Source organism: Rattus norvegicus, chromosome 3 (genome assembly GCF_021556685.1).
Source record: "Rattus norvegicus strain SHRSP/BbbUtx chromosome 3, alternate assembly SHRSP_T2T, whole genome shotgun sequence".
NCBI classification, from domain to species: domain Eukaryota; kingdom Metazoa; phylum Chordata; class Mammalia; order Rodentia; family Muridae; genus Rattus; species Rattus norvegicus.
The window spans coordinates 14,181,773-14,195,351 of record NC_141536.1 but is presented as its reverse complement, the minus strand read 5'-3'; the positions used below and the strand labels follow the sequence as shown (position 1 = coordinate 14,195,351).

The window sequence follows — 13,579 nt, the reverse complement described above, 5'->3', positions numbered from 1 at the left end:
TTTGTTTCACTGAGCAGTGTCACCTGTCAAGACATACTTCTATAACCAAAGGCAGCACCAGGAAGGAAGCAGGGGCAGAGCCTATACGTACTGTGTCAGCTACTTGCACAGTCATAGGATTCAGGGACTCCTATTGAACATTTGGCTAATGCTTAGAGCGGTGAAGCAATTTGCCTAACGTTGTGAAGTTGGTAAGTAGCCAGAACTCAAACCCTTGTGCACCTAACTTTATAGACCTTTTTCTCAACACTGTTATTTAAAAGGATCCTATGCCAACAGAATTTCTACATAGGGATGGATGGACAAACAGACAGAGGGTTACACACACACACACACACACAAAGGAGGTAATGTCACACATCTGATGAAACAGGGAGCTTACAGGTCAAATCCCATGAATTCTCTTCATTTTCTTTGAGACAGGGTTTCTCTGTGTATCCCTGAATGTCCAGGAACTCACTCTGTAGACCAGGCTGGCCTTAAAGTCAGATCCACCTGTCTCTGCCTCCCAAGTGCTGTGACTAAAGGTGTTGCTACCACCACCCAAGCAATCCCTCTCTTAAAGGCACAGGACTAAAGCAGAGGGGGAGGCTGAAGGGATAAGGCAGAAGTTCAGGGAGACAAGATCTCTAGCAAGAATGTTCCTGTGTAATAGTGGGCTGAAGACGAGGTACAGAGGGGATGAGAGCCACATCCTCCAGCTCCAAGAGTCCTCTCTTCAGTGCTTGGAAGTACATCTTCACCACAGTGCCCACAGAACAGCTCAGTCAACACCTGAGTCCAGCCTGTCTAAGTCACACAGTGTCTGAACTCAACTGTACAGGCGGCGACAGCAGATGCCATCTACTATGAGCCACTAAGTCTGTGGTGATTGGTTGCAGCCCTCTTGGAGCCCTGTTACCCTGTCTCTTCATTAATAGCTCAGGAAAAACAAACAAGGGTTGGCGTGGGCTTGGTCCTAAGTGCAGACCCAGTGTGATCTTACTACCAAAACCACTCTAACAGCAACTGCACTACAGAGTCCTGAGCGGGAGGGAGAAGTGGCGCAACTGTGGAAAACTGTGGATGCCCCTTTAGCTACAACAGGGTCACAGTGCAAAAACCAACTGAAAGTGGAAGAAGCCAATCAGAAGGGCACAAAATATATGGAGGCTGCCAAACTCCACAACTCAGCTGGGTCTACAAGAAATGTGCTCAGGAGCTCACAAGTAACCTACAACTGGGCAAAGTCACCCAGCAGGAAGCTTGTTCTATTAGAAAGTATTGAGTGTCTTCTGTAAGAAGATTTTGAACAGTGCCCCCCTGAATTTGAAGACAAAGGCTGCAAGAGCACATTCTTCCCGATGGTAAAGTAGAGGATCCTAAGTGAAGCTCAAGCTAAGGCATGGACATCTCACTGGCTCAGTGACTATCTATATTCTCTTTGTTCTAACACTTATTATATATGAGTACACTGTCACTGTCTTCAGACACACCAGAAGAGGGCACTGAATGCCATGACAGATGGTTGTGAGCCACCATGTGGTTGCTGGGAATTGAACTCAGGACCTCTGGAAGAACAGTCAATGCTCCTAACTGCTGAGCCGTCTCTCCAGCCCAATTATATATTCTTAAAGGTTTCTTTTATCAAAATAATATATTAAGGGAGGTTGGGGATTTAGCTCAGTGGTAGAGCGCTTGCCTAAGGCCCTGGGTTTGGTCCCCAGCTCCAAAAAAAAGAAAAAAAAATTATTAAAACTCACACAAGAATAAAATAAATTATAAAAATGCAAGCAAAGGGGGTTGGGGATTTAGCTCAGTGGTAGAGCACTTGCCTAGCAAGCACAAGGCCCTGGGTTCGGTTCCCAGCTCCGAAAAAAAAAAAAAAATACAAGCAAAGATATAACTTCAACATCGTCCCATGTAACATAATCTTTTTTTTTTTTTTTTTTGGTTCTTTTTTTCGGAGCTGGGGACTGAACCCAGGACCTTGCGCTTTCTAGGCAAGCGCTCTACCACTGAGCTAAATCCCCACCCCTGTAACATAATCTTTAAGAGGGAATGTGGGGGGTGCAAGACAGGTTTTGCGCACGAATGCATACACATATGAAGGCTGAAACAGGCTATTTCCTCTCATTCCACCTCATTGTTTAGAGTTCTTCACTGAATGAGAACTTGCTATTTGGGTTAAGGCTGGTTAGTCAGTGACATTAGGGATTAGCCTGTCTCTATCCCCTGATGCTGAGATTACAGTAAAAGGCAAAACCTTCACAGAGCAGGCATTCTGAGTTCTCTCTCTAGCTCCAAGATGGGAAGGGTTCTAAAAGGCCAGTGTGTGTTTCCTTTCTTAACTTCAGTAGAAGTTACACATTAATTTTTGATTTACACTTTTGTAACCATGTTACAATTTTAAAAATTAAAACAAAAAATGTTACATGCACACTGCATTAGCACTACACAACCCTGCTGGAAAGCTCAGGCCTAGTTCCCTTTACCTGGAGCAGTAGACCTCACTGGTGGGGTCTTCCTTTTGGCCAAGAAGTTCCTCAGTTGGGCCTGTTTCGCAGGGGACAGTTTACCTGCAAAAAAAAAAAATTTACCAACCCATAAATGCTTAAGATTTAGCTTTGAAAAGCCAGGTTAGATCACAAACTGTGCTGGGAGGCAGCACTTACCTGGCACTCTAGGAGAAGGCTTGGTGTGAGATTCAATGGTAGTCTTTAGCAGGTGTTCAAGGTCACTGTCAAAACTGAAACAGGGCAGTGTTACATCCAAACCAACCACCAGAAGGCTGAAGCTATGTGGTATAGACTCTTCTTAATATCTAAGCCCAAGAGATTAGAGAGTATTCGCCATAGAAACAAGCTACCTATCAACACATAAAAGGAAAGCTAACAACTTCAACACCACATACTCCCGCTCTAAGCCTAATAATTACTGGTTGGTGCCTTAGCAAACAGGATCACTAAATTCCACACGTGCCGAAAACAGAAGCATGACACCAGCAGGGTTAAGTTCAGGGTAAACTGTTAACTGCAATGATCTGCATGTCTCCATGCTAAGGCAGAATGGCAAATCTGGGCTTCTGAGGAAGTTAGAAAATGGAACCCAATTAAGCTATTGTCAGCACAGCGGCCTCACTGTTCCTATGTAGACTGCTATGGCCTGCTGAGCACCTACTTCATCATCAGGCGCAGCACCCCATGCATTACAGACACAGGCCTACACACACCTGAAAGCAGGCACTGTCACTCCTAGGAGAGTCAAAGAACTGGAGGTCAGAGGAGGTGAAGAACCTGACCAGGACAGCATGGCTGACAGGCTGCAGCACTGCCTGAGTGACTCTAAGGCCACCTCACATGCTCGTGTGCTCTCTAACCATCTTCTCCCTGCCCACCAGCAATCTTCCGCATACCTAGGAGTGTCACTTTGCGTTGAAAGCGTTGAGGGCCGGTTCCATGGGGACGTCTGGTTATAGAGACGGAGCTGCTGCAGACTGTCCACCAGGTGATTCAACCTCTTCCTCTGCTGGTTGATGATTTCCCGGTTGTTGGCTAGTGTGTTGAAAAGTGTCTCTCTCTCTGGCACAATTAGGCGCCTAGTGGCAACAAGGAAAAGAATTAGATATGAGTGGCTTGGCTCCCTTCCACCCCATATCACAAGAGGCTGCGATTCTAACAGGGAAACAATAAAACAGAGACGCTGACGCATCAAGAGATCCTAGGAAGTAAGAGGGGCAGGAGAATCTCATGAAAGCCAGCAGGGCTGTGCGGGCCTATAGCTGGCCCCAGTACAGACCTCACACCACCAGAGCATTGGGAAGAACATGGTGGCAGGGAGACAGGAACCAAGAACAAGGCAAACCCTCCTGTGCTCACTTGCAATTTGTGTCTTTCTGTGTGTAAGTTACACTCAGTGAGGAAAGAACGCAGGCTGGCTGGCACTGTGGGAGCCACTCACTGGCTGCTGCCTGAGACAAACAGGTGCTGGCAGCAGGAGAGGTTCTCCTCAAGAATAAACAGTCTGGTGGTCGCTATTGATTGGCAAATCTAAGGTCAGAGATACACAGGTCTAGATTTTTTTGTTTCTCATTATAAACCTTTGAGCATTGATAAAAATGTTTCTTTTGAGAAAAAATATACAAGTAAAACAAAAATGGGTGGTCCAAAACAGGTCCAAGCTACACATCAGTCTACCACCATATAATGATCAGAATGAACCTGCCGGTGTTCAACGGAAACTTTCAGTTTTATTTCCTTTTCTCAGAACCACTGAGAAGAAGGCAGCCAAGTGAGTGAGCACAGTTTCCAGAACTTTCTAGTTGGTATAACGCAATACTTAGAGAAGGCTAAAGACAGAAGTGCCAAGAGAAAAAGACACAGCCAGAACCTGAGCTCTGCAGAAAGGGACCTGGGCAGTGCAGTACAGTGAGGGGTGCTCAGGGAGGTCACAGTAAAGAAGCTCCTTTCAGTCAGCACATGCAGTTTCCAGAAGCCCACTTCTAGGCACAGAGAACACAGCTGGAAAAGAGCAATTGCCTCACTGCTCATGGAAATCCCAACAAGTGTGTAGGCATAATGTCTTTATACACTGTATAAAGTTTACCCTTCTGTGATTCAAATGCGAATTGTCTGCCCTCACATTCTGGACATGGCATTGTGCTGTTTATATCAAGAATCTCCTGTCTTAAGTTTGTATAAACAGTTCTTACCATTTATTCTCTGCCTTGTCAATACATGCTGATCACCACAATGGCTGGGCAGATTAAAGAGGGTGGACCAATCAGAGAAAGGCGGTAAGGAGAGAGGGAAACTCAGATCAGCAGCAGGATGGAGGCACTGGAGCCATGAAGGAGGAGTCTGAAGAGCCAGATCAATAGCAATATGCAAGTATTATGGGATGGGTCTGGGAGGTAGCTAGTATTAGCATAGGAGGTAAATTGCCCAGCTAGTGAGGTACAGTTTTGAATAAATCTTTTTTCTATGTGGTTATTATGGAATAACATAAAGTAAAGAAATACAGCCATTTGATTAATTCCTTGTTTATATTTATATTGAGGATGATTCATTTACACTAGTAGAGTGAACTATGACCTCTAATGGGCCCAACCACCTGTGGGGGTGAGGGCGTCCCTGGGCAGAGTTGGACAGAACTTCTCAGCCTCTCTCTCCATCCCTCTGCTCCAAGCTGAGGGTCTTTCGGTTGGGCTTCTGAGCCTGCACCACACAGCATGGTGACATTTACTTACTTACACTATACACATACCCTAGTACTGTCCCTGACAAGACATCCAATGCCTCAAGGAAAAGCTCCACGATTCCAAAGCTGTAGAAACAGACCAACATACCAGTTTCTGTTTCCACACAGGCATATTTACTATGTCAGGAATCTAGCAGGTACAAGGATGGGCACTCTCTCAATGCTCTTGAGTTCTTCCTTGCTCACTGTACTGTATTTCTTCTACAAAGCACAAGCACACACCAGACAGGCTGCAAGCTCGCCCAGTCAGATCCTTTAAATAGCCACACTAAATACGTTTTTTCCCTCAAGTTCCTGCTTATATTCCCAGCCCTAGGAAGACCGAGGCAGGAGGAATGTCAAGCATCCAGGCCTTCTGCACAATAAAAGGTGGAATCAAACAAAACAACAAAACAAGAAGAAACAAATATTTTCACAAAAGGACAACTTGGAAGACTAAAAAATGTACAAGAGGATTGCTCTCTGTTTTCTAAGGTTTATTTATTGTGTGTGTGTGTTCACATGTACACGTCAGAGTGTATGGATGGATGAGCATTATGAGCATACAGAGCTTCTGCAAAGAAGACAGACAGCGTCCTTGAAACTGGAGTGACAAGCAGCTGTGCAGTACCCAATCGGGGAACTGAACTCAGGTCCCCTGGAAGATCAGACAACACTCTTTATTTCATTTTTTTAAAGACTGATTGATTGATTGAGCACACTGATGCTGTCTTCAGACAAATCAGAAGAGGGCACTGGATCTTATTACAGATGGATGTGATCCACCTGTGGTTGCTGGGAATTGAACTCAGGACCTCTGGAAGAGCAGTCAATGCTCTTAACCCCTGAGCCATCTCTCCAGTCCCACGGGGACTTCTCTTTTTTTCCCACTGTTCAAGGTTTATTTGGTGTTTCCCTTGGCATGATACTTGGGTAGCTGATTCCATTATCCATATGCAGATCTTTCTTGTCACGTAATATCACCATGTACACTACAGACACATATAATACATTGATTGTCCTGTAGAACAGTTACACACAAGATACACATAACAGACTCATACACTGCAACCATATTATTACTGACTGGGAACTCATGGCCTAGGCATGTTTAGTGAGGGCGTGCAGTGCAGCAATGCAGCAGGCTCACAGGATAGTTGAAGCCTGTACAGTTGGCAGTGTCTCAGAGACAGTGGGACTGTCACACTAGCCAGGTTAACACTAGCCAAGTACCACTTAGCATCAGGGTAGAGCTGTGGGAAGGTTTAAGGAGTTCTCCTAATCAAGCATGGTAGTGATACTGGGAATTTAGCCGCAGATCTGCTCCACCTTCCCCACATTTACACCATGCCACTGAAACCATCTGCAACGCTTTCCAATCATTTTATACATTAGATACAAGATAAAAATCATTCAATGTCCCAGGCTGGAAAGATGACTCAGTGGTTAAGAGCACTGACTGCTCTTCTAGAAGTCCTGAGTTCAATTCTCAGCAACCACATGGTGGCTCACAATCATCTGTAATGGGATCTGATGCCCTCTTCTGGTGTGTCTGAAGACAGCATCAGTGTGCTCATATACATAAATAAATCTTAAAAAAAAAATCATCCAATGTAATTCCTCGAGAACATGCTATCAGTGGCAACAGAGTATAATAAATACCTTCCTGATAGTTGGGGTTTTCTGACATGCTAGGCATTGGATACATGGTATAGATGCACAGAAGTCGACTGCCGTATCCCTGAGCTACATTCTCAGCCCTTATGAAGTGCATACTCTTTGTTTTTTCAAGATGTGGTTTCTCTGTGTAGCCCAAGCTTGAACTCAAAGATTCTGCCTCCCAAGTGCTTGGATTAAAGGTGTGCACTACCACGGCCATTTGAAATTCAAATTATCATTTTAAAATTACCATGTGATACATACAATGTGATGGAAATTTATATGTGATATAAATTACTATGGCTATAATTCAGTGTTTTGTAAATAACACTTTTAGAGATAAAGTGGTTAGGCAGGAGGAAGGGCGCTGTGAGAGTTTTACATGTGCCCTACAAAAGCCAGAGGGGACATGTCCTCTCCCTCACCTCTGTCTTTTCTTCTGCTCCAGATGCCGATCCCACTCTAAGTCTAGGACATCATTCACATCCTGGACAGCAAATTTCACATACTGGTGAAGGCGGCGAATTTCCTACAGGAGAGAAATCAGAAGGCAAATGATCCACTTTTCTGGCAGCTAGTTGGGTGAGTGAGGAAGATGCATAAAATATTCAAAATAAAATTGGAAATATTTCTATGGTGAGAACTGTACAAACAAGGAAAACACTAGTTTTAATAGATCATTAAATACAAGCCATTTAATAAAGTGAAAACGGAAATCCCTTTCTGCAGTAGGATATCAGAGATGGAGCAGAGACAGGGAGAGAGGATGAATGGAACAGCCCACCCACCCGCCCCTGGGCAGGGTGGGATGTGGTAGAGTGCCTGCTATGCTAGCTCACAGGGCACCCGTTTAGTTCTCTTCCCCCATCATGAAATGAGCTGTAGAGTAGACGAGCTGATTCAACACCTGGTGCTGGAAGTCACTCTGACCCTACACATTCACAGCACAGAACAGCCAGGCCACCTCACCATGTGAGGAGCACTCTTCAAAGCTACACAGGGCTGGCCACACTGGAGGCCCTGCCCACCACCACTCAGATTCTAACAGGCTCTTAAGCCTGAAAGAACGCTTTTTCAGCTGGGGCACAGTTAACCCTCACGGCTACACAATTTGAGTCTCAAAGATGGAGCTAACTATTCAATCAAGTAAGTGTACAGACAGTGAACAGCCCCCAGTAAGTTGTCACACACAGTACACATCTCACTATGGCGAGATTATGTCACAAATATTCTGGGAAAAGTGTTCTGTCTCACCCACAAAACAGAAAGTGTCATTTAAAAAGAGCCAAACTGAATCTAGGGAGGGAGCAGGCTCGAAGCCATTTAATGACCATAGAAGGCTTTCTTTCGCCCACCTCAGCCACTACCTCACTGATGTCATGCGCTAGCTGATATCTTTTCTTCCAACTGTCTCCCAACCGGGTGAGCGGCACCTTCTTCAAAGGCCTGCTGCAACCCTTTGCAGTGGCTTCCATGTTATCTCATCTGTGGTCCCATGGCAATGTGCCCACATGAAAATTCAAAGCCACCTTCCTAGCTCTATGTGGTAGCACAGCGGCTAAGGGCATGGGCGTGGGCTGTCAGTCCTGAGCCAGGGCAATCTGCACCACAGTACCACCCTTGCTTTGTATGTAGGAAGCGGCTAATGGCATTTCCTGCAATTACCTATTTAGCATGGTCAAGAAGACAATTACTCCTTTCTCAGTGTGGAAGCTCAATGCTTTCCTCTAGGCCAGGCGACTGGGGCAGAGGCGAAGGGCTTGTGTGGGGGCTGCAGTCTGAGAACAGCCCTACCAGGAAACATGCACAGGACAGGAAGAGCAGTCAGTGACCCAAGAGATCCCGATCCCCTCTACAAGAGGCCATTCTCTCACCTTCCGGGTGCTGGGAGGTCTCCTGGGCATGGGATAGAAAACTAGAACAGTGGCCTAAGGTCTCTTAGGCCACAGCCAGAGACCCATGTCTGCAGTGAGGAGAATCATGGCTGCTGACCCACCACTCCTGTGGAATTCATGAGTGGAAGGAAGGGAAAGATGACCCATGTACACAGAGGCAAACAAAACCCAAGTAGCTGCAGGGAATGGAACTGCTGCTGCACAGCAGGTGACAGAGCTCCCATGGGCAGAGGCTCAACAGCATTCTCCCAGCCAGCACGAGCTCCAGAGCTCTAGCCACAGACCTCCATAGCTTAGGAAACACCATTTCTGTGGAACCAGTAGCTCTCACTGGACAGCAGCTGCAGTCTGCTTTTCGTTCTTGTGTGGGAGAGGGTCTTTGTTTAGTAAAGCCCATGCTGGCCTCAAACTCAGCATTCTCCTTTCCCTGTCTCCTGAGTGTGAGGCATATACCAACAGTGTTACCAGCTGCTTCCATAGACTGAAGCAATGTCTAAAAAATACCTACAGACCACCTGACAGGATGCCTGTGATACGATTCATGATTTGATGTATCAATGCCTATTTTAACAAAGGACTTTATCAAATTCAAGACTTAAAGAAATCTATCTTCAAAGTAAAAAATTTAAATTATATTTTAAAAAAGTGTACCAGTTTCTTTGCTACAAGTAGATTTATGGAAAAGCACACAAGTTATTAGCAGAAAATCAGTAGCTTCAGAAGAGACATCACTCACACCCACACCTCAAAACCACGACTGTGGACACAAGCTCACTGCTTCTGAGCCCTTCTTGACAGACAGAGGCCTTGCTCGCCTACCTGGAGCTGGGCCTCGCTCTTGGGATCCAGTGGTCTTTTATAAAGCAGATGGAGATACCCAGAGTCATGATTTCTTCCATGCTGTTCTCTGGCTTCTTCAACACCAGCAAAGCCCTCCAGCAGAGTTGTTTTCAGTGTACTTATGTCTCCATGAAGAGACTAGAAAAGGCATGGAGATAGAACAGTGGAACTGCTGAACAGCCACAAACACAACATAAAACAACAAAATACCCTCTATGCGGACCCAGGAGGACACTGTCACTATTTAACTCGGTGAGGATCTCAGTCATGTTTTCAACATTTCATTGTCCCCATGCTCAAAACCGTTTTTCCTATGGTTTCTTTTTTCTTTTCTTTTTTACTTTGTTTTGTTTTGTGCTGGGGATTGCATAAAAATGTTTTATCATTTATTAAATTTTAATTTTTAAATCTGATGTGTATAAGAGTTTGCCTTGTGCACCTCCTGTGTACCTGGTACACAAAGGGGCCAGACGAGTTTGTCAGATGGCTATGACCCCCATGTGGGTCTGGACCAAGCCCATGTCCCCTGAAGAGCAGCAGTGCAGCCAGTGCCTTTAACTACTGAGCTATGTCTTCAGTTTTCATTTTTTTATCACCCCTCCTGCTGCTTTTAAAATTCAATTTATGATGACTGACAATGTGAAAAATAAGAGCAGAGAAGAGAGCTCACAGACCAGCTCCATCTGTGCAAGCCTAGTGTTTACAACCAGAGACTGGACACAGGAAACATGCCTGCCAAATCCTTTCAAAACCTCGCTCGCCTTTCTAAGCCCCTTCCTTCCTAAGGTACAAAATGGACAGGGTGACAACCTGCCCCAGGCAGAAAAGCTGCAAGGACGTGTGAAAGGCCCCTGGTACAGCACAGAGCCTGAAGAGTACTTAGTAACCAGCAAATGGTGAACGATGCTCTCAGCACTAAACTCTCCACATTTTGTTTGTACATACTCCAAAATATCATTATCTTAACCAATATCATGGAGGAAACACTTGAAAGTATACTTGAGTTAATTAAAAAAAAAACTGTACCCAACTTTTATGGAGTGCCTAGCATGTGCTCTTTAGGTAGAAACTTCGGTCCCTTTTTACACAGGAGGAAACAGAAAAAGACAGCTAGACAAGCTCTGGTGCCTCAGTTTGACAGTTCTGAATTCAGGCTTTGATTGGGGGGCGGGGGTGGTGCAGCAGCCGTATGAGGGTCCTCAGAAAATGTAAGGGTTCATATCAGTGTTCTGGTCTAACAGCAGTTCCTAAAGGCCCCTCCTCCTCAAGGACAGGGCTCCACTGATACAGACCTCTGTGGCCTCTCTGATCTCAAAGAGGAAGGTGTGCAGGTCGTCTGACTCTGTGCGCAGCATCTTCATCTCCTCAGGGGTGCCGACCTGGAAACAGGCTTTGGAGGTTCGCGCCTTTAACTCCTCCAGCTCTTTCTGGAAGTGTGCAATCTGTGAGACCATAAACAAAGAGAAAGCTTGTTCTGAATGGCAGCAGAAAGGGCTCAGCTTACACATTTTCAAGGCAAACCTGAACAGAGTCCAGGCTAGGACCTGATATCAGAATAATGGCAGTCCAGGTAACTGCTTTATTAAAAAGATTTATTCATTTATTTTACGTATGTGAGTACACTGTCGCTCTCTTCAGACACACCAGAAGAGGGCATCAAATTCCATTCAGATGGTTGTGAGCCACCATGCAGTTCTTGAGAATTAAACTCAGGACCTCTGGAAGAGCAGTCAGTGCTCTTAACTGCTGATCCATCCCTCCAGCCCCAGGTAACTGGTCTTAAGACCACTCCAGTCTCGTGGTCAGATCTATTATAAGAACAATAATGCTCACACAGCAAACCCACCTCCTCTCCAATTCCAGCCATCACAGGGTCTGACTCTTTCCACTGATGCCTCTGCTTCTCTGTAACAGGAGGCTGAAGTGCTCTGGCCTGAAATGGAAGGCAAAGTCATGAGGAGGAGGGCCGCACGGTCAGCTCTAGTTTCTGGCCCCAGGCCCATCAGGCCATCACAGGAGCACTGTGGGTCCCCACTCTTCTGAACCCTGTGCACTGGGTCTCCGATTTGTAGAGGATACATCTTACACAGTGACAACCGTCAGCCAATTATGACATCCTTACTCAGGGAACTTCTTCAGGGACAATACAGACAGTAAGAGGTAAACCTACTCACTGACCATTACTACTGGTGAGTAACAGGTAAAACTGAAGAGAACAGCAAACAAAGTTCTCCCTCAGAGAATTGAACAGGAACAAGATGTGAGAAAAGGCTGTAGGCAGAGCTGAGGTAAACACCTTCCACACAGCAAGAGCAAGCACAAAGAACATGAGGAAGCAAAAAAGCCCTTTTGCTACTCAACAGACAGGGATGACAGTGAGAGATAGAAGTCCCCCAAAAAGTACAGCAGTCAGGACTCCAAGAGGCAAGAGACAGCCACAGCCTGACAAAGACATGTAACATGGATATGTGACACAGAGCACAGGGCTGACCTGACCTGGAACGAGAAGAAGTACTGTCAATGAAGCAAGTGGCTCTGGGTGCTTTTGCTTCCGCGCTTATGCAAAGCCCTGTTTGTCAGGCTTGGGAAAATCTGGTGGGCCGGGACATGGTTTTAGACTGCATAAGCAGTCACCAACAGCAGCCACCTAACAGATGCCCTGTGCTATCAGGTAGCAATACACATGTGTGCTAGGATAGAAGGACCTGGGATGGGAGACACAACAGGAGAAGGCCTGACTCCTGCTCCTGGAAGGTCTAGGTGGGAGACTGACAGACATCACAGCCACAAGACCAAGCTGAGGTGATGGCTCCTGACCTGAATGCAAGTCAGTCTCAAAGATGCACACAGCATAAGAAACTCTTCTGGATTTGAAATAGGAAATGATTCCTAAAACAAGTCATGAGAAGCTGGGAAGATGGCTCAGTGAGTAAGAATGCTTGCTGTGTACATGAGGACACGAGTTCAAACACCTTTCCCCACGTAAAAGGTTGGGTATGTCCACGACGGCATACAGCCCCAGAGCTGAGGTAGAAAATACAAGAGGATCTCTGAGGCGCACTGGCTGCCTACTTAGTTCTAGGATCAGTGAGATACTCTGTCTCATTCAAGCTATAGAGCAGGACATCCCAGGTCTCTCTGGCCTCCTCACACTCATGTGCATATATACCACAGATACTAGTAAATGCAATTTCAAAAAGTACTACATGAAAAGCGCTTATTATAACATCCAAGAACTAGGTTGAGTTATAGCTCAACTGTAGGTAGTTGCCTATCTAGCTCAATCCCAGGGCAGCAAAATAAAGAAAATCATTAAAGATCTGATATAAATAGGAGACACAGGAGAGAGTACCATATACACTTTCCTGTGTCTGTGTCTCTCTGGAGAATATGTAAGGCCCAGATCAGTGGTAGAGTTCATGTTAAACATACACAAAACCCTAGAGTCAGTCTCCGCATACATGCACATCACAAGACCAGCCGTCCTAGCTTTAACTGTCAGGACAGAGCCTAGGAGTCACCGGAGAGGAAAGCCGCAACTGAACAATTACCTAGGTCAGACTGACCTGTGAATGTCTGTGGAGACTGTCTTGGGTAGGAGGGCCCAACCTACTATGGTAGCCACAGTGGTCTGAGCTGTGTAAGGAAGCTAAGGACAGGTGAGGCTGAGAGCCAGCCAGAGAGCATCACCCTCATGGTTCCCGCTGTAGTGCTCTGTCCATGAAGGGAGTTCGCTGGTCAGAGGTTCTGCTGTGAGGGACAGTGAGTGAGCGAGCCTTGATTCCTCAGTCACGGACTGTGACCTTGAGTGGGAAACCCAATAAACCCTCTCCCCGCCAAATCTGTGGCTTTTGTTTGTTTGCTTTTTGTTTTGGGCTTTTGAGAGAGGGTTTCTCTGTGTAGCCCTGCTGTCATGGAACCGCCTCTGCCTCTTAGGTGCTGGGATTAAAGGTGTGTGACACAACAGC

The 13,579-nt window shown here is 45.9% G+C and overlaps 1 protein-coding gene across 2 annotated transcripts in view; it reads right to left on the bottom strand.

Annotated features, from left to right (window-relative positions):
- The window catches only part of Nup214 (nucleoporin 214), an 82,112-nt gene that overhangs the window by 43,047 nt on the left and 25,486 nt on the right, over positions 1-13,579 (bottom strand). For both annotated transcript variants that reach the window (XM_087651315.1, NM_001168559.1), the window contains 7 exon segments: positions 11,458-11,544; positions 10,904-11,053; positions 9,591-9,749; positions 7,302-7,405; positions 3,395-3,577; positions 2,655-2,728; positions 2,475-2,558 (listed from right to left, as the gene is read on the bottom strand). In XM_087651315.1, coding sequence (XP_087507441.1) covers positions 2,475-2,558; positions 2,655-2,728; positions 3,395-3,577; positions 7,302-7,405; positions 9,591-9,749; positions 10,904-11,053; positions 11,458-11,544 — 841 coding nt within the window.